Source organism: Syngnathoides biaculeatus, chromosome 10 (assembly GCF_019802595.1).
Source record: "Syngnathoides biaculeatus isolate LvHL_M chromosome 10, ASM1980259v1, whole genome shotgun sequence".
Classification (NCBI taxonomy): domain Eukaryota; kingdom Metazoa; phylum Chordata; class Actinopteri; order Syngnathiformes; family Syngnathidae; genus Syngnathoides; species Syngnathoides biaculeatus.
Window position 1 is genome coordinate 1,819,816 of NC_084649.1, and position 20,878 is coordinate 1,840,693.

The 20,878-nt window shown below is 40.7% G+C and overlaps 1 protein-coding gene across 2 annotated transcripts in view; it reads right to left on the reverse strand.

The window, feature by feature from the left end:
- LOC133507602 (contactin-4-like) overlaps positions 1 to 20,878 on the reverse strand; it is a 242,846-nt gene that overhangs the window by 66,259 nt on the left and 155,709 nt on the right. For both annotated transcript variants that reach the window (XM_061832828.1, XM_061832829.1), the window contains 3 exons: positions 12,899 to 13,038; positions 2,583 to 2,712; positions 579 to 729 (listed from right to left, as the gene is read on the reverse strand). In XM_061832828.1, coding sequence (XP_061688812.1) covers positions 579 to 729; positions 2,583 to 2,712; positions 12,899 to 13,038 — 421 coding nt within the window. The remainder of the gene's footprint in view (positions 1 to 578; positions 730 to 2,582; positions 2,713 to 12,898; positions 13,039 to 20,878) is intronic.

Genomic DNA, 20,878 nt, shown 5'->3' on the forward strand with positions numbered 1-20,878 from the left:
TGTATATTTCAGACTAAACACAAGGAGGGTAGAAGACTGCAAAGACAAAAACTTTCACGCTCACACAAAGTAATAAACCCCAATATGAAAGCTCAAAGAAAGAAGGAAAAACACTGCAAGTGCCATGACAAAAAAAGACAACTTTCAGGTCCACAATTTAATCATTTGGTGGCTGGATTGCCCTTTTTTAAGGCAAAGTTACAATAATCAATTTCAACTTGAAGGCTGCAGTGTGCACAACCATGCATTTCTGGCATAATGGCATTGTGTGCTTGGCATATCTGAACACTAGTTCAAGCTTCTCTGTGAATAGGTTTGATTTAAAAATATGTAAGATTTATACTTCAACATGGTGCTTGTCAAAACCATGCACTTCCTTCAGAAAACAAATCCACTTGGAAACAACATTGTTTAAACTGGCTAAAAAATGCTAAAAACTGGGCTAAAAATGTTTTGTATTTGGAATTTTATGATACAGAACAGACTTCCACATTCTACTATGAACAAAAATTGTTAGTTGCATGCAGAGGTCTAGTCGTCTTCTTGGGGTTTCAAACATTAAAAAATGTGGCAGTTACCTTTTGCTTTCTTTCAGTGGTTCACTGCCCTTCCTCCAAGAGATCACACCCCACGGTGACATCTTTGGTTTGCACTCAATGAGCATATCTCCGCCAACCTTGACCAACATCAGGCTCCTTAACTGGTTATGAGAGAAATCTGGAGCAACAGCTGAGACAGGAAGGGTATATTTGAGATTTCAGACAAAATGCAGTACATTAAAGGCTTCTAAAAAAAATCCTCACACATCACAAATATTTCCGCTCAATGGCGATTAGAGCAATTGCACTCTCTTTTGGTGGAATTTTTCCTACTGTCATTCTTTTTTTCTGGTGACTGAGCTTCAATGTGCTTTAGATTTGTCTCTTCTTTCTACCTGTGACAGATGACAGATGTTCTGCTTTTTCCGAATCTAATTTCAGGCCAAATAAGAATAAAACAAGTTACTGTGTCTTGGCTATGAGACTGCAATGAAGTAACAAAGAATTGATTCCTCTCGAAGTTGCATCTTTCTTAAAGTTAAAACTAAACAATGGGAAAAATTGCACGATAGACATAAAATACTTTTATTCAGAATGGAAAATGCAAATGCTCCAATATCAATGTGAAGTAAAGATTACCATTAAATAACAATATCACCATTAATTTCAATTTGAGAAAAAAAAATAGTCAAAAATGACACAAATTTGAAGCACTTTGATTCTCAGTGATGTCCTTTCATTGTCTATTAATTCCATCATTTTCTATCGAACTCGTCTTTATTAATGTCACAGATGAGTTGACCATTCGTGCTCCCTTTGACTCACCAGTTGATAGCAGGGCACATGTAGACAAAACAACACTCAAATCTATCAGGAATTGAGTTTTCAAACAACCTAACTAACATGTTTTTGGAATGTAGGAGGAAGCCTGGAGAAAAATCCGCATATGAGGAGATGAGCTGAGATTCATAACCAGGATGTTTGGCTCAGCTGTTACACTTTGACATTGGTTATTTTAAAGGTTCAGCAACATTCTGAAACCAGTTCCCAAAATTTTTTCTACATATACAGCCATTGCACTCTGCATACTGATTTACATGTAATCAGAATAGTCTTGTTTGAACTGGAACCCCCAGATCTGATGTTTGCAAGATCCACATTTACTATTTATTTCATGACGTTTCAACAGCAAAAGGCACATGAAATCCACTTTGAACAAGATGTTCTCCGAAACATATTTGGAGATCTGAAACAGATCATTTTCTCTGTGCATCTTCAGTGCAACTGCTCGGGATGTCAAATCTGAATCACTTGCACACAAATGTAGTGGAGATGGATCAGCAGAGGCACAATTTTAAATGATCAATAATTTATACTAAAGAGTTGAATTTGGTTGAGCATTCATATGGACGATGACATGCAATGGCAGTTTGTGTGTTTTTGTATGCACTAGAATTTGTAAACTGGTAGGCCTGCACAAGGCGTATTCTGCAGCACATGATATTTTCCCTAGAACAGTAAATATAATTTAGGGCTTCATGCCTTTTCAATACTATGTTGTTGTTTTTTTTTTTTGTGGGGTGGTTTGGAGGGAGGGGTATTTTTCTTTTTTCATTAGGGTTATTCTTTAACATTTATTCATGACATTGCCAGCAAACCTACATATGGTCGATGATTACCATACAGTAGCAACCCATGCAGACAAGTACATTTTAGTAATATAGTGTGAAAGCAACAAATCTGATCTGGTCACTTACAAATGGTGTGTGTATGTTGGACAGTACAGTTCAAGATCTGATCCAGAAGACCAGACAGACAAAGGGCAGAGTGACAAGCCTCGCAGGGCAGATGGGCAGGGCTTGTAAACAGAAAAACTAAAGTATATCACTGTCAGTGACACCATCGCCTTTTAGTGGCCAATAACACAGAGGTGAAAGGTCATCTGGTAAAACTGTCCAAATGAAAAGGATGGGAGTAAACTGGGATTAATGCATACAGACGTCTCCAAACTCCAGAACACAACACACACAAATACATACTTACCTATAACTCGGAGTTCTGCATTGGAGTAGACCTCGCCATACTTATTCCCAGCAACACACTGGTACATTCCTGTGTCTAGCAGGGTCAAGCGACTGAATACCAATGCCCCATTGTTCACCTGTATGCGCTCCTACGGACATAGACACATGCCATTAATACGCTAAGTTGCCACAGGTCAACTACATAAAAAAAGCCACAGGGCCAGTGAATTATGGTCTGCAAATAATAGGCGTAGCAATGAGTCTAGGTTTTCATCACTAATGCAGGGGAAGGTGAGGATGGAGGGAGGCAGGCCACCAACAAATGACCCTAATCAATCTGCATGTTTATGAGAGTGATATAAAAGCAATCCCTATTTACATCATTGAATGCACCACTGGGCCTTTTTCCTCCTCAGCAGGCGATGGGTAAGAATACCGTGATATTGAAGAGATATTGTGAAAATTACTTTTCTGATACACTTTATACACATCATGTGATGCCTCCATTACTCTATTGTTATTTTTGGGGAGTTTACTCTTGTTTGTCTGCTTCCAGGACTTTTCCCCTCAGTGAAACATCAAACTACAATTTCTACTAGAGATGACTGGACAGGATGAAATAAAACACATGTAGGACCAGTGTATGAATCCTTCAGCTTTTCCGTCGACTCCTTTACAATGCACTTTTTGCCAATTTTCATCCTAAATTTTAGGGCTACCTGTTCTTTCCCTTCAGTTTCTATATTTAATTTGAGATCACACGGAATAAAGGCTTTGTATTGGAGAAGAGTCTGAACTGCTTTGACTCTACTTAAGGAAAAAAAGATACACTAAGCAGACAAAACAAGGTTTACTGACTTAATGAAGCTCCAAAGATTAATACTGTATCAGAAAAAGCTGCATTTTTTTTCCCCAAAAGTTGTGTGTGGGGGAAAGGCTAATTGGTTTATGCCTTTCATGAAGCATCATGCAGCGTCAAATTGGTAGTTCGGTAATTCTGAATGAAATCAAAATAGTAAGGTGGGTTACAGGGCAACTTTATTGTGTACTAACAAGATTTATTTTCTTGAATCTGGTCAAATTATCTTGTTTTAGAGGTTAAAAAAACAATTAACAGGTTATCGTGTAAGATTATTCCATTTATTTCAAGTAAATGTCACATTTTCTTCTTTATTTAATCTATAAATTAGAAAGTTGGCCTTTTTACACCTATTTCAAACAAAGAAAAAAACGTTTCATGAATTAAGATTTTTGACAATTTTTTTTATCTTCTTGAAATAAGAAGTCACACATGTGATCAAATTAGGATGGTTGAAACAGTTCAGCTCAATTTCCAAAAATAATGGATATCTGATGTTTAAACATCCATCCATTTTCTGAGCTACTTATCCTCACGAGGGTCACAGGAGGGCTGTAGCCTATCCCAGCTGTCATCGGAGGCAGGGTACACCCTGAACTGGTTGCCAGCCAATCGGAGGGCACATAGAGACATACAACATACTTTTTTAACCATTTTGTTTTGTTGTTTTAAAATAAATGTTTATTTGTTCATTGAACAATTGTTTTAATTATACAGAGGAGGGTGCAGTTTTTTTTCAACTTGCTACATAAATGCACATGCCAACCCCTTTCTATCTTTAATTTCAATAGAGGACACCTGTCCTCTTTGTATCTTAAATTTCACTGGATGTTGCACCTAATGTCCAAGTAGGTGCGGACTCTAACCTGTTATGTTTGTGAATTGTAATAGATGAGATCAGCCCCCTTTTGCAATGTGGCTCAAGGCAGAAAGGTTAAAGCTTATTAAGATTCCTCTACAGTTTTCAGGAAGGACGCACTTCGCTGCAACATGATTGGCTCCTTCATCGCAGAAAGGGCAGGTTATGCAGATGTAACGACATGACCAACCCAAACATTCATCATATTTGTACAGTACAAAAACAAAGACACATGTTATGGTTAGTTTTGGACAACTGTTGGGCTTTACGCTGTATAGGATAGTTTCGGGGAAAGTGTGAAAACGTTCAAGGTTTAGGGATTAGTTTAGAGAGATCATTCTTTTCTCATCTGGAACAGCCAATCATAGTGTAGCAGCATGTATCCTGGAGCCAGTTAGATTGGAGCAGAGTGTGTCTTGCCTGGAAATTATGTGGGAATCCTAACAACAACTCTAAGCAGGGTTTCGGCAAGCTTGAGCCAAAATCCATCCATCCATCCATTGTCTGAGATGCATATCCATACGAGGGTTGCAGTGTACTGGAGCCAATCCCAGCTATCTTCGGAGAGGAGGCAGGGTACACGCTAATCTGGGTACCAGCCAATTGTCTTGAAAACACTCTCTAAACAAGTGAATACAGAATGTAGTGATTTTAGACTATTTGTTACAGGATTAAAAGTGAGGGCATGATAGGGACTTAGCATGCTATCGTTAATGCTAGTCTTTATTTTAGTTTTTGCTTCTTGTATGCAAAGTATAGACGTTTAAATTTGCTTCAAAACTAAAAAGAGACTTAAATGTACAGTGAACTATGAATATACTCTTTGCATCCTGGTGTGTATCCAAAATTGTCTCGCTAGTCTGGTTTGGGCTTCGGCTAAGATGCTTTGGTGGGAGGCGTGCTCAGCTCTATCTGGCATAGCTCTCTTGCCGTCACAATCTATCAACGGCACTAGTTTGGAACTTTGGAGGGGCCAAAAACCCATACATTGAAGGGTTATTTCCAAAAAAAAAAAATGCCTCAGTTATGTCACAGAAATCCTTGTGTCCTGAAACAAAAAATCTTAAATAAATGGTATCAGAGCTTCAACTGTCTTGCCAAACTGTTAAGTATTGAATATCGGACATTAGGATGGCAACTGATTCACAATTACACTAAGAAATCCAATCATGTAAGTATTTTAGTGTTGCATTGGATGAGAGTTGTGCCATACAAGACAAGACTTGGTTGAATTGCCAGTTTCTCTGTGAGAGAATGCACAATTTTATATTTTTTTAAATTACTGGCCTGTGGTCTTGGTACTCTGTAGGAGTTGATTTTTCTTGTTATAATATTGTTGTCTGACATTTACAATAAATCTGGCCGAGCAAAGGTATGTGTGTGAGGAGGGAACGATATCCATGTGGATGATATAGCTCTTTGACTCTTTGATGTGTATGGTGTGGCTCTTTGCCGTAACGCAGTAAAAACTGTGGCTCTTCATATCTGACTGGTTGGCCACCCCAGCTCAAGCCCTTCCATCTCACTGTGCCTGCAGGAAGCAGATAACAGAGCACACAAATCATGACATGCCTGGTACGTGTCTGTTTGTGGTGAATTTGACTCATAGCTTTCAGTCAACTGCGACAGTGTAGGCACTTAAATGGGAAACCTTTGTTTTGACATTTTGTTGCAGTCTCTCTTCCTGTCTCGCCTGTAACTGTTCGTTGCCTTTTTTTGTACATTCTCTCTCTTGTCACAATATTTTATTCGTGTGTGTATTTTGTCCATGTCAGCTTCTCACTCGATATAATGTAGTCATATGAGTAACTTATCACTTTGTATGCAATGTCTCCTGTTCTTTTACCTGTGAATGTTTGTCTTAACAGGGATTTTGATCACCTGTAAAATTATTTTTTGGTTGTTTGGATTTTTCTTTTTTTTTTTTCTTAGCAGAATGTGCTTTGTGCTTTGCCTTGTTTTTTACTCCTGTAATTTAATTTGCACCAGTGGGAATATTCCATACAAAAGGGGCTGCTCTGAATTGTTGAACTATGACGAAAATACAGCTTCTTTCTCATCAGAATTAGAATGTATCAGTAAAATAAGCAGGTTGCGTAAGGTTAAGGTTAGGTTAACACATAGTCTGTGTTTGAACATTATTAAAATGCTTTATGTGACTGACACTGATTTATTGATATATGTCCATCCATCCAAATCACTAACATTAAGAAAGACAAGATATTCAGACGGATAAAATCTGTCAAAATCAGGACCTCGAGCTTCTGCCTCCCCACCCTCGTTCTTATGTATGTCATTGACCTTTCCCTGTTCCGACCTTAACAAGACTTCAAGACTAACGGGGACCTTTCAAATAATATACTATAACACCTTTGCTGATAAATCCATTCACAGGTTGTTGAGAGAAACTTCATGGCTGTACAAAAATCTATTCTCAGTGCAACTTTGCAATAAAGCATTTAGGATGCTAACCTTTCAGGAAGAAGGTTAAACCCAGACTTACTCTAAACCTGAGCAACTTGATCCACAGGTGAATCCAAAAGTGTGAACACATACAAGTGCCCTCATTATTGGCACCCTCGGTTAAGATGTGTTAAATGCTTTAAAATAAATTCAGTGTTTATTGCAGAAGAATACTGTCACACTGAAAATTTTAGGAAAATGTAACCTTCAACTCAAATGAATTGTAAGAAAATAAACTGACTAAAAAATAATTATTTTTCATTAAATCACTTGTTCCACAATTATTAGCACCCTTAACAATTCCCAGGAAATAAATATAATTGAAGCATTTCTGTCATGTCTACAGTAGTTTACAAAGTTTACCAGAGTATGTAGGAACATTTAATTAGGAATTCATCACGTCCTGTTTCCCTGGGGTATAAATATGATGTGACACAGAGGCCATTTCACTTATGCACTCTTAAACATTGGAAAGACAAAGGAACACAGCATAGTGAGGCAGATGTGCGTCGACCTTCACAGGTCAGGCAGAGGCTACAAGAAGATTGCCACTCAACTGCAGCTGCCCATATCCACTGTGAGAGGAATGATTAAGAAGTTCAGAACTACTGGAATAGTGGAAAACAAGCCTGGATGAGGACCCAAGTTTATTTTGCCACCACGCACAGTGAGGAGGATGGTAAGAGAAATCAAAAGATCTCCAAAGCTCACTGTTACAGAATTACAACAAATGGTAGCATCCTGGGGTCACAAAGTTGTCTACACTTCAACAAGCTGTTTGGGAGGCATGCACGGAGAAAACCTTTCCTCACTCACAATCATAAACGCAAACGTCTGAAGTTTGCCAAGCGCTACTGGGGCTTCAACTGGAACCGTGTGCTTTGGTCTGATGAGACCAAGATTGAGCTTTTTGGCAACAAACACTAAGTGGATCTGGCATGCCACGAAAGATGCGCATGCTGAAAAGCACCTCATACCCACTGTGAAGTATGGGGGTGGGTCAGTGATGCTGTGCGGCTGTTTCGCTTCCAAAGGCCCTGGGAACCTTGTTAGGGTGCATGGCATCATGAATGCTTTGAAATACCAGGACATTTTAAATCAAAATCTGCTGCCGTCTGCCCAAAAGCTGAAGATGGGTCGTCACTGGGTCTTTCAACAAGACAATCTCCAATCTTGTGAAACATTAAAGGAGAAGATTAGGAGCTGTTTTGATGGCAAAAGGGGGTTGTACAAAGTATTAATACCAGGGGTGCTAATATTTGTGACACTCATTATTTGATGTCAAATAATTATTTCTTTATATCTGATTTTTTTCCTCACTGAATAAATGCACTTGTATTGAAGGTTGGATTTTTCTCTTTTTTTCCATTAAGGTCCCATATTATTTAGAAAAAAAAACATTATTAGAAGCTAAAAAATACATCTTAACCAGGGGTGCCAATAATTATGAAGGGCACGACTTGATGCATTGATTTAAAATGTAACTGGTCTTTAAATATGCAACTCGTCTTTAAATATGCGTGTATAGTTTTTTTTCTTTTAATTTATGATTTGTATTCCAAATGCAGGGGAATTATACTCCTCAGCCTGTTAGGGGATGCTGGAGAGGAGGTTCACTGAGAGATTGAGTCACAGATTCAGCTGGAGCAGTAGTTTTCATCCAGGCCATGTATCAGTGGACCAGGTCTATATCCTTGAAAGGATTCTGGAGGGTGCCTGGGAGTTTACCCAACCAGTCAAGATTTTGGGTTTGTGTTTGTGAACTTGGAGAAGGCATTTGACTATTTCCCAATGTGGGTTGCTCTGGAAGTATGGCGTACCAGATTCCCTAATATGAGATATTCGGTCCCTGTACAACCGCTGTGGGTCAAACTCTGTACACAGTGCTGGCAACTCAGTCGGACTTGTTTCCAGTGAGGGCTGGATTCTGCAAAGGCTGCCTATTTCACCAATTTTGTTCATAGCCTTCATGAATGAAATTTCTGGGTGTTAAGGGGATCTGGTTTGCTCTCTGGTTTTTGCAAATGATGTACATCTGTTTGCTTGATCAAGCCGGAATCTCAAACTCTCAATTGAGTGGTTCGCAGTACAGTGTGGAGTGGGTGGGATCAGAATCATTCGCTCCAAATCTGAGACCAAGGTACTCATTCAGAAAAGGTTGAGTGCCTTCTCCAGGTCAGGGATGAAATCCTGCCCAAGTGGAGGAATTCACGTATCTTGGGGTGTTGTTCATGAGCAAGGGAAAATAGAAGTGGAGGACTGACACACAGATTTGTGCAGCATCTGCCGTCATGCAAACTCTTATTCTTGTTGGAAGAAACTGATATGAAAGCCGAAGCTCTTGATTTAGAGGGTGACCTAAGTTCCTACCCCAACCTATGGTCATGAGCCGTGCATGTATCATGACCGAAAGAACGAGATTGCAGCTACAAGCAGTCGAAATTAGTTTTCCTCCACAGGGTCATGTCATCTGGGAGGGTCTCATTTATTAAAATAGTTGAAAAATTTAAATGTGTACGTACATTTATTTTAACATGGTTTCATTTAACTGACGATCAATTAACCATTTATTTGAATTAGTTTAATGAATAAAAAAACAAAATCAAATGGATAAATACATTTTAATTCTCATTTTATAATGTTATTATTTACAATTCTAAATATTAATTAATATTCAAATAAATCAAATATATTTATGTTTATATATTTTATAATTATTTAATTAGGGTAATGAATACAAAATAAATTAAAAAAATACATTAACACAATTGAGGAAAATGAAATTAATGCAACAAATATAACAGGACTCATGATAATATTAATACTTGGTGGGCCGTATAACAAAATGTAACAGGCTGTGTGTCCCATTCCCACCACTGAATTATAAGCAAAGAATATGTGTTCGGATGAATGATTTCTACATGATCATTCACTTGTAATCCTGTGGACTTTATCTTTAATTTTACTCACATTTGTGTCTTTCAGCAATAATAATAATCATAAAAAATAACAATAATAACAATAACAACTACATGCAACACTGTGGCATAAATAAAAATACATTGACTCTACATTATACAGTAAAGAAAATACACACATACAGTACTAATGGTGAACTTTTCTGTTTTTGAGCTCATTGATTTATCAAAGCTGTTGAATAACAATTATTATTATTAGTTGAGACTGGTTAGCATAAGATTGGACTTATCAATCAATAAAACCGTGCTGCCTCCTTGGAGCTAATTTGTGAATCAAAGCTGGGCCAAAAGGCAATGATTTCGATTTAATGGTTTATCTAAGGTGATGGTCACTAGCTTTGTATAAAGAAGCACCTGTTTATTCATCAGGTTTATGGTTTGTCACTGTGCTCAGGCAGTTTTTTTGTTGAAAAAAAAAAAAGATTAAATCAGTTGCTTTTTAAAACAAGTAGCCAGTGTCTTTAAAATCACTACCGTCATTCAGGTAAAGATTGGATCATTGGATCAAGATTTTTTAACACAACACTAATGTTTTTGATGCTGTACGTAAGTGAAAATACTACAGCTCATTAGAGGTATATGTTGCTTGGAATAAATGCATACTGAGAAAGTTGTGAAGTATTAAAAAGAGTATAAGAATAAAAATGCATCTTCTTCTTCTTTTACTTTCGGCTTGTCCCGTTAGGGGTTGCCACAGCGTGTCATATTTTTCTATCTAAACCTATCTCGTGCATCTTCCTCTCTATCACCCACTGTCTTCATGTCCTCCCTCACAACATCCATCAACCTTTTCTTTGGTCTTCCTCTCACTCTTTTGCCTGGCACCTCCATCCTCAGCACCCTTCTACCAATATGCTCACTCTCACGCCTCTGGACATGTCCAAACCATCGAGGTCTGCTCTCTTGAACCTTGTCTCCAAAACATCCAACTTTGGCTGTGCCTCTAACTAGCTCATTTCCAATCCTATCCAACCTGCTCACTCCGAGCGAGAACCTCAACATCTTTATTTCTGCCACCTCCAGTTCTGCTTCCTGTTGTTTCTTCAGTGCCACCATCTCTAATCTATGCATCATGGCGGGCCTCACCACTGTTTTATAAACATTGCCCTTCATCCTACTAGAAACTCTTCTGTCACATAACACACCTTCCGCCAGCTGTTCCAACCTGCTTGGACCCATTTCTTCACTTCCTTACCACACTCACCATTGGTCTGGATTGTAACCCCAAGTATTTGAAGTTGTCCACCCTCGCTATTTCTTCACCCTGTAGCATCACTCTTCCCCCTCCACCCCTCTCATTCATTCACATATATTCTTTTTTAATTTGGCTAATCTTCATTCCTCTCCTTTCCAGTGCATGCCTCCATCTTTTTAATTGTTCCTCCACCTGCTCCCTGCTTTCACTACATATCACAATATCATCTGCGGACATCATGGCCCAAGGTGGATTCCAGTCTAACGTCATCTGTCAGCCTATCCATTACCACAGCAAACAAGAAGGGGCTCAGAGCGGATCCCGAATGCAGTCCCCACCGCCACCTTAAATTCTTCTGTCACACCTATAGCAGACTTTACCACTGTTCTGCTGCCCTCATACATGTCTTGTACTATTTGAACACATTTCTCTGCCACACCAGACTTCCGCATGCAATACCACAGTTCCTCCCTTGGTACTCTATCATAGGCTTTCTCTAGATCCACAAAGACACAATGTAGCTCCTTCTGACCTTCTCTGTACTGTTCAATTAGCATCCTCAAGGCAAATAATGCATCTGTGGTACACTTTCTAGGCATGAAACCATACTGTTGCTCCCAGATACTGACTTCTGACCTGAGTGTACCCTCCACTACTCTTTCCCATAACTTCATTGTGTGGCTCATCAACTTTATTCCTCTATAGTTGCCACAGCTCTGCACGTGCCCTTTGTTCTTAAAAATGGGAACGAGCACACTTTTACTCTCTTCTTCAAGCATCTTCTCGCCCACTAAAATTCTGTTGAATAAGTTGGTCAAAAACTCCACAGCCACCTCTCCAAATTGCTTCCATACCTCCACCGGGATGTCATCAGGACCAACTACCTTTCCATTTTTCATCCTTTGTAGTGCCTTTCGAACTTAACCCTTGCTAATCATTGCCACTTCCTGGTCCTTCACCAATGCACCAATCACAACTCTCTGTCTGGGATGCACAGAACAACTTCATCTAGTTCCTTCCAGCATTTCTCTTTCAACTCTCGGTCACATCCTACCTGTGGGGCATAGCCACTAATCACATTATACATAACACCCTCAATTCCAAATTTCAGCCTCATCACTCTATCTGATACTCTTTTCACCTCCAAGACGTTCTTAGCAAGCTCTTCCTTTAAAATGACCCCTACTCCATTTCTCTTCCCATCTACTGCATGGTAAAATAATTTAAACCCTGCTCCTAAACTTCTTGCCTTACTACCTTTCCACCTGGTGTCTTGGATGCACAACATGTCACCCTTACGCTTAATCATCATGTCAACCAACTCCTGACCTTTTTCCTGTCATAGTCCCAACATTCAAAGTCCCTACATTCAGTTTTAGGCTCTGTGCCTTCTTCTTCTTCTTCTTCTTCTTCTGCTTCTTCTTCCGCCGACTAAGCTGCTTTCCTCTTCTTCTTTGTCTTTTACCCACAGCAGCTGAATTCCCACGGACGCGGGTATTGTTAACCCTGGCCACGACCGATCAGGTATGGCATTCGTTTGATGAACGTTCATATGTTTTTGACAGTTTTATGCCAGATGCCCTTCCTGATGCAACCCTCTACAGTTATCCGGGCTTGGGACCGGCCTACAGATCGCACTACCTTTTGCCCCCCATCGCGCTGCAGATAGTCAAATAAAGACAATCAAATAAACAAAGTCAACACACAAGGTACACAATTCACATACTACATAGGCTAAGTTAAAATAAGGGTCTGAACACATAAAGATAGAAGAAAAAAATGAATAAAAATACATAATGCATGGAATTAGAAAGTTAAGCCTGACCAAACAACACAATGGTCGGCCAGCTCACAGTATGACTTGTTCAAGTTATTTGCCCAACAGATCTGCTTTTGACATCTGTATCAAAGTTGTTGTTGTACATCTAATAAAAACGGTATCTTCAAGTCTTCAGTAACACTGATGTCTCATATGTCTCACCTCTGCAGGCTTCATGTTCTCTCCATTTTTCATCCACCTGTAGAAGGGTTTTGGCTTCCCCGTGGCTTTACATTCCCACACCAAGGAGTCATCAATGAGCTTCTGCACATCTTGAGGTTTCTCAATTAGATGAGGCGGCGCTGAAAGCATTAAAGAAAAGAGTGAACTGGCACTCACAGTAAAGCTCTTCTAGTAAAGAGTTATACTAGAATGACAAGTTGCAACACTATTCTAAATCTTTTATTTAGAATAGAGGCAGCACCATGGTGGAGTGCTAAGCACATTTGCCTCACAGTTGAGGGGTCATGGGTGTGTATCCGGGCTCCCACTGTCCTGTGGAGTTAGCATGTTTCCCATGCTTGGGTGGGATGACTGTGAATAGTTGTTTGCAGGTTTGCCTATATGTTCCCTGTAATGTGCTGGTGACCAGTTCAGGATGTACACCACTTTTCATCAGAGGTCAGCTTGGATAGGACATATTCACGACCCTAATAAGGATAAGCCATATAGAAAATGGAAGGATATTCTGAATGGATTTGATGGAATTTGCTTGATTTACTAATGTAAATCCCATATTCTGTCACATCACATTAATACCAACCATTCACAGTATGTCAATTCTACCTCAAAGTACACACATGCATATCCGCGCACACACACACACACACACACACACAACACACACACACACACACACACACAGATATATAAATCCATCCATCCATTTTCTTAGTCGCTTATCCCCACAAGGGTCGTGGGAGTACTGGAGCTTTATCCCAGCTATCAACGGGCAGGAGGCAGCGTACACCCTGAACTCGTTGCCAGCCAATCTAAGGGCACATGGCGACACACAACAGTCACACTCACAATCACACCTAGGGCCAATTTAGAGTGTCCAATTAATGTTGCATGTTTTTGGGACGTGGGACGAAACCGGAGGGTTTGAAGATCTTGGGACAGATTAGACTATTCACATGTAAAATGCGTTTCTACCGGCGGTACGATGGAGCAGTTGTAAAGCTTTGGCCTCACAGTTCGGAGTACCCTGGCCCAGCCTAGTAGTTTTGCCTCACAGTTATCTGACCTTGTGAGGATAAGCGGCCAAGAAAATGGATTGATGGATAGATTTTTACACTACTGTAAATGTGTTAAAGGCTTGTTGTCTGTTATAGGGTTAGTTTTCCGCTGTTCCAGAGCAAAACTGGGAAAACTCAATTGTAACATAGAAGGAAGATTTTAATTGGGATACAGTATGCTTGTAAAGCCCTCATGCAAGTCTTTCTGTTTTAAAAGGTAATTTTGTCAATTTTAATTTTTGTAATTTTTATTCAAACAAAATGCTGCAACTTTAAAAATACACAAAACATAGTAGTAAAGTAGTACAAATAAACAGAAACAAAACCAAGAATAAAATGTAAAGTTTCCAAAGCCAATATGAGCCCTAACTGTACCCGTATTTCCAAAAGTCACAAGTATGTTTGTCATCTTTTACTACCTTATTACCTTACTTTATACTTCGCTTCCATCTGTTTTTAATGTTAGTGTTTAAGCTCGATTTCCTAACAGTAACATTCATTGTTCATTGCTATCTGCTAAATAATATGGTATCTTTATGTTCTTTTTTTATTGATTGTTTTAGCTCCATACTGTGTTATATCTCAAACATAATGAAAAGAAGATACATTCAGTGTATATATATTTTGGGGCTTTTTGTGCATCAAAATGTAAATCTTCTTTTTTCAGCTTGTCCCGTTAGGGGTCACCACAGCGTGTCATCTTAGATGAACGCATATTTTTTGGCACAGTTTAATGTTGGATTCCCTGACACAACCCCTCTGGATTTAGCCGATGAGAGAAGCTTACAACACCTGGTATTCCCAGGCAGTCTCCCATTCAAGTTCTAACCAGGGCTAACCCACTTAGCTTTCGAGATCTGACGAGATTGGGCGTTCTCAGGGTTGCATGACCATAAGACACCAAAATGTAAATGATAGTATAATTACAAGATGAGAATTGCATTTTCCTCTTGTGGGCTTTTTAACGATTAAGGGGAAAAGCACAGTCATGCGGGGAGATAAAGCAAGTGTAACAAAGCTCTCTGTACATACTAGATTGTGTGTGTGCGCGTCAAGCTCCTATCACACAGGGCCAGTAGCAAGAGAAGGATAATGGCAGACTGCACTTTTCCATTTCAAAAACCTCACTGATTGTCATTCTTAAGTACTGACCTTTGGGAGATTTTCCATAGCAGTCAAAACCCTGCTCTAATTGGCTTCTGCCTTTCTAGTATTTGTCTTTAAAAGAAGTAGGATTAGAAAAAGACCCAATGATTTATGTTTATTGTGTTCATGCACACCAAAGTTCAGCACGCAGTGAATTTTTGTTCGGGTGTGCTTGTATGTGGGGAGATTCAGTAATAAAGAGGACCGATAAAAAGAAATTGGAGCTGCTGCCCAGCTAGGGTGCTTGTAAATTTTAGAACGGAGTCGTGTCTTAGTCCATGTCAAAATAAGATAGTTATTAAATATATAGTACTGTATAAATACTCCAGTAAGGCACATGGTTGACTGTGATTATTGGAAGGTTAATTAGCATTAAAAATATGCTTATGGTTCAGAAGTTACATTTCAGTCGTAAAGAAAATAATTAATAACTATTATTTCAGAATCTGCTTTATTGGCCAAGTGTGTAAAAACACACAAGGAATTTTTCTTCGTCAGTCGGTGCTGCCCAGGTACGACATCCAGAACAAGAACAACAAAGAAAAAACCACAAAGAACAAGAGACATTTTCTATTTATAGGAACTATCCCTTATAAGAGTGCAAGATGTAAAATATTCTTCATTAGAACAGGTAAGAGATTAGTGTGTTGATGTCCCAGATTGTGTAAAGCTGGTACAGAATCCCTTTACCCATTTTGTGGTTCCCTTTATGACAATTGAAGAAAGGGAGCAGTTTAAAGTGACGAATCGTGCGATAGTCTACAAAACACATTACTAATACTAATATTGATTAGATGAGCAGGATGTCAGTGAGAATCCAAACAATAGCACAAGACAAAAAAAATGGTAAATTTGCTAATCAAGAATTTAGAGTTAATTGCCAGAGGTAAAAAAAAAAACTGTTCAAATGCCTGCTAGTTTTGACTTGCATTGATCTGTAGTGCTTTCCCGATGGAAGGAGGTTGAAGAGCTGGTGACCAGGATGTGAGGACACAATCTGTTCTTGACAATTTGGGACAATGCATAGATTAATTTGCACTTGAGCCTATGTCAGTCCCAGGATGCATGTCTGGGAGCAATGACTCCATGCTCTGAAACAATGAGTTCCAGGAACTTATCAACAGATGCAGTAATCCTCCAAAATATAAATAATATAATAAATAAAATTTTCAATATCCCTTCAATTTTCACAAATAGAGCCTTCGCAAAAGAAAAAATAAAAATAAATATATGTAAAAACAGAGGCACTGTGGAACAGCTGCTGAGCATTGGCTTCACAGTTCTGAAGATCAGGGTTAAATTCCCGCCCCTGTCTGTGTGGAATTTGTATGTTCTTAATTGGACACTCTGAATTGCTACTTGGTGTGACTGTGCGTGCGATTGTTATCTGTCTCTATGTGCCTTCTGATTGGCTGGCAACCAGTTTAGGGTCGACGCTTGCCTTGCCGCTGGGGAGATCAGGGTTGATCCTGCCTCCTGCTCGATGACTGGTGGGATAGGGTCCAAAACTCCTGTGACCCTCGTGAGGACAAGCAGCTCAAAAAATGGATGGATGGATGGCTATAGAAAGCATATCGGATTCAGGCTCTATTTGAAAGAATTACCCTTAAATATTATACATATGCCACATACTGTAGGTATAGAGTCATGAACCCACCAACCCAATAAAAAAATGTCTTAAAGCCTGCCAAATTTGAATGAATGAAAAATAAAAACACCATGTACATGATATATTAAATAGCATTTGAGCGATGCAATTTATTCACACTTTTATTCTTTGACTCATCTTTATTTTTATCAATCGTGTGAATCCTATCGCGTTATGTACTGTATAATTTCTCCTGCCTTTTGTAATTTATGTTTCTTCTTAGCTTTTAAAAAAGAGATTTTATCTCTCAACAAGCTTTTACCTGATTAAATAAAGGATAAAAAAACAATGCTTGCCTTGCCACTGGACTGTGATGTAAGGCTGTCAATCAAATGATGCTGTAAATGAGTTCACTGGTGTCAACAAGAAAAAAAGCATGCTCATAAAGTGTGTTCGAGCAATGGGCATGTCAGCAATGACACTTTACTTCCATATCCAAATGGAAGTAACAAGTCACATTTTATGAGTAATAGACAGTGTTTTCTCAATGAATGTCTTTGGCATCTGCATACTTGTATGTTAAAGGGGAAATCCAGTGCTTGCATAAACAGTGTATTCAATAGGTCATGTAATATGTACCCTATTTTGACAATGTGATATTAAATCCTCTGTCATTTCATAGTGTTTTGAGACAAGTACGAATTTTCAGGGGCGCTGCCATTTTCGCGAGTCACATGATCTACGTGGCCGTATGTGACGTGTACCGTGTACAAAGGGTCGTTTACATGGGACACCATTTATGCCCAGTGCTGATGTCTTGGATTTATCCTCATCTGATGAAGAAATAGCAGTATCGGTTGATCGGGAAGACGGAGGAATACTTCCATACAGATTTCAACCTGTGGCTGTAATTAATGTTGAATAATTTGATGGTTCTTCAGGTGGAATGACGCAGAGTCTGACTACTCGGAGGCCTACGTGTGACGTAAGTGCGTAAACAAAGGCCCCCGGGAGCTCTGGATGGTTCTTTGGACGGGAATGACACGGAGTCTGACGAGCGAGGTCCGGTGGTGGCCGCGAATCGAGGTTCCAGGTGGCGGAGGCCATTAGGCCCGGACGCCGAAACTAGGCTAAAGGCCTCTGCCGCCTGGAACGCTGAGCTTCAATGTCCAGGGTGGCCTTTAGCTGAGCTTCAATGTCCGGCGAGGCCTTTAGGCGAGCTTCAATGTCCGGGGTGGCATTTAGCTGAGCTTCGGTGGTGGCGGAGGCCTTTAGCCTAGCTTCACCCTCCGGGGCTATCGAAGTGGGGGGACGGCGGGCCACGAGCCAAGCTTTAAGGCGGAGGTGGCCGTTAGCCCTGGACCTCCGCCACCACCAAAGCTCAGCTGAAGGCCTCCACTGCCTGAAAGCTTGCTCATATATATACATACATCATATATATATATATATATATATATATATATATATATATATATATAACAAAACACATGTAGACTGGTTAGATGTATTGAGGATCCTCCCAAGGATGTAGAGCTGCTCCACTATTCCACGGACAGGATAAAAACCACAGTGCTCCTCATGAATTTGAGATTTGAGTTCCTCATGGACCCTCCTATCAACCGCTTCTAAATAAATCTTACTAGAGAAGCTGAGGAGTGTGTTCCTCCAGAGGTTCTTATAAAGGGGGACAACCACCCCAGTTTGCCAATCCAGAGGCACTGTCTCTGATGTCCACGTCATGTTGCAGAGGCTTATCTACCAGGACAGCCCCACAACATCCAGAGCATTAAGGAAGTCCAGGCGACTTTCATCCAAACCCGGGCCTTGACACCCAGGAGCTTTTTAACCACAGGTGACCTCAACTGCAGAGATAGGCGTGCCCCACTCGGAGAACCCACACTCTGCTTCCTCATGCGAAGGTGTGTCGGTGGAATTGAGGAGGTCGTCGAAGAGTTCGCCCCACTGACTCACAATGTCCTGAGTCGAGGTCAGCAGTGTCCCATCCTCACTGTTTCCAGTGTTGTCAGCGCACTGCTTCCACCTCCTGAGAAGCCGGATGGTCACCAGAATTTCCTCAAAGCTGTCTGGAAGTCTTTCTCCATGGCCTCACCGAACTCCTCCCATACTCAAATTTTTACTTCGTCAACCAAAGCTGCATTCTGTTTGGCCAGCCAGTACCCATCAGCTGCCTCAGGAGTCCCACGGTGCAAAAATCCCTGGTAGGAGTCTTTCAGCTTGACGGCGTCCCTCAAAATTGGTGTCCACCAATGTTTTTGGAGATTTCCACCATGAAAGGCACCTAACAGCACATAACCCCACATCCCCTGTGGGCAAGTCCAGAGTGAAAGAGAGTCCAACCCCTCTTAAGAGCACCGGTACCAGAGCCCAAGTGGTATGTGGAGGTGTAGAGGATTGTGGAATGTTTGAAGCAAGGTTGATACTGCAGAGTTCTCGAGACCTGTTGAAGATCTCTGTGAAGACAGGAGCAAGTTGGTCTGTGCAAATTTTGAGGAAGGATGGCAAAACAAGGTCTGGGCTGGCGCTTTCTTGATCTTTTGTTGTCAAAAGATCTGCCTTACGTCCCGTTGGTGAATGATAAATGGTGGAGTCCAACTCCTCTCAAGAGCACGGGTACCAGAGCCCAAGCGGTGTGTGGAGGCAAGCCCGATTATATCTAGCCATGACTTCTCAACCTCACACACGAGCTCCGCCTCCTTCCCTGCCAGAGAGATGACATTTGTCGCCCCTCGAGCCAGTTTCTGTAGTCGGGGATGGGCCCACCAATGTCCCTGACTTAGGCCAACACCCAGCTCACACGACAGCGATTCTATGGCTCACACAACACCGACCCCTATGGCCAAAGGTGATGAATGCATGGAAGAGGGACCTATGTTACCCTTTCGGAATGCTCCCATCCACAGGGCGGTTGCCTTTGAGCCCCACCTCCAGGCCTGGCTTCATAGATGGGGCCTGGTGACCTGCATTCAAGCAAAGGAAACCTGTATCCAATGTTTTTTTTTACTCATCATAGGAGTTCATGAAGCTGTGCTTTGTCTGGTCCCTCATCTCGGAACTTTTTGCCGTGGGTGACCCTACCAGGAGTGTGAAATCCAGAAAACCTAGCTCCTAAGATCATTGGGACAATTTGAAGTCAATCTGGTATCATTTAATGGTGTTCTGAGAAGATTTTTATTGGCAATTACGCATTTTCATGGGCGCCGCCATTTTGGCGAGTCACATGACCTACGTGCGCCGATGTGACGTGTCATGTCCGCAAAGAAATCATCACCAGTTTTTAGTGTTTTCACATGCGGTACCACCACGAGTGGACACGGTAAAATACCTTACTGTATTGCGAAATTTCGCCATAATTCGGATCGAAATAATCTGTGGAATGTTCGGTGGCCTGTTCCGCCCAGTGAGGAAAAGAATCATTTAAGTGTGTCCTATTAATGTCGCATCTTTTTGGGATGTAGGAGGAGACCCGAGTGCCAGGGGAAAACCTACGCAGGCACAGGGAGAACATGCAAGTGCCACAATTCTCATACACACACACACACACACATGCACGTGCACACCCACACGCACACACCCACAAACACGCACACACACACACACACACACACACACACAACTCTACCAAAAAAATAACTCCACAAAAATCAAACCCAGTTCCTCAGAACTGTGAGACCAACACTTTACCAGCAGAGCTACCAGGCCGCTGTTGTGGAGGAAATATTAATTTTAACCAAGCCAAATATCATTTCCCACCCACACCACAAACTTTTCCGCAATATAAGGCCTACCTGTCACTGATGGGTTTGACCATCCATGAGTGCTGTCGTCAGTGCAGTCCTCCACTGGCTGGCCTAAATGTACTCCAAAATCAATAGGATGAATGAATGGTGTGTCCCACGCCTCGGCCTCCACATAATCAGACTTGCATCATTCCCGTGCAAAGAACCATCCAAATATTCAACATTATTTACAGCCACAGGTTCAAATCTGTATCGGTGTATTCCTCTGTCTTCCCGATCAACCGATACTGCTATTTCTTCATCATATGAGGATAATTTTGAGAAAGCAGCACTGGCCATGATTGTGTAGGAATGTAACGGAGCCTTTGTTTGCAAACGTAATATGTCACATCCGCGCAGGTAGGTCTTGTGA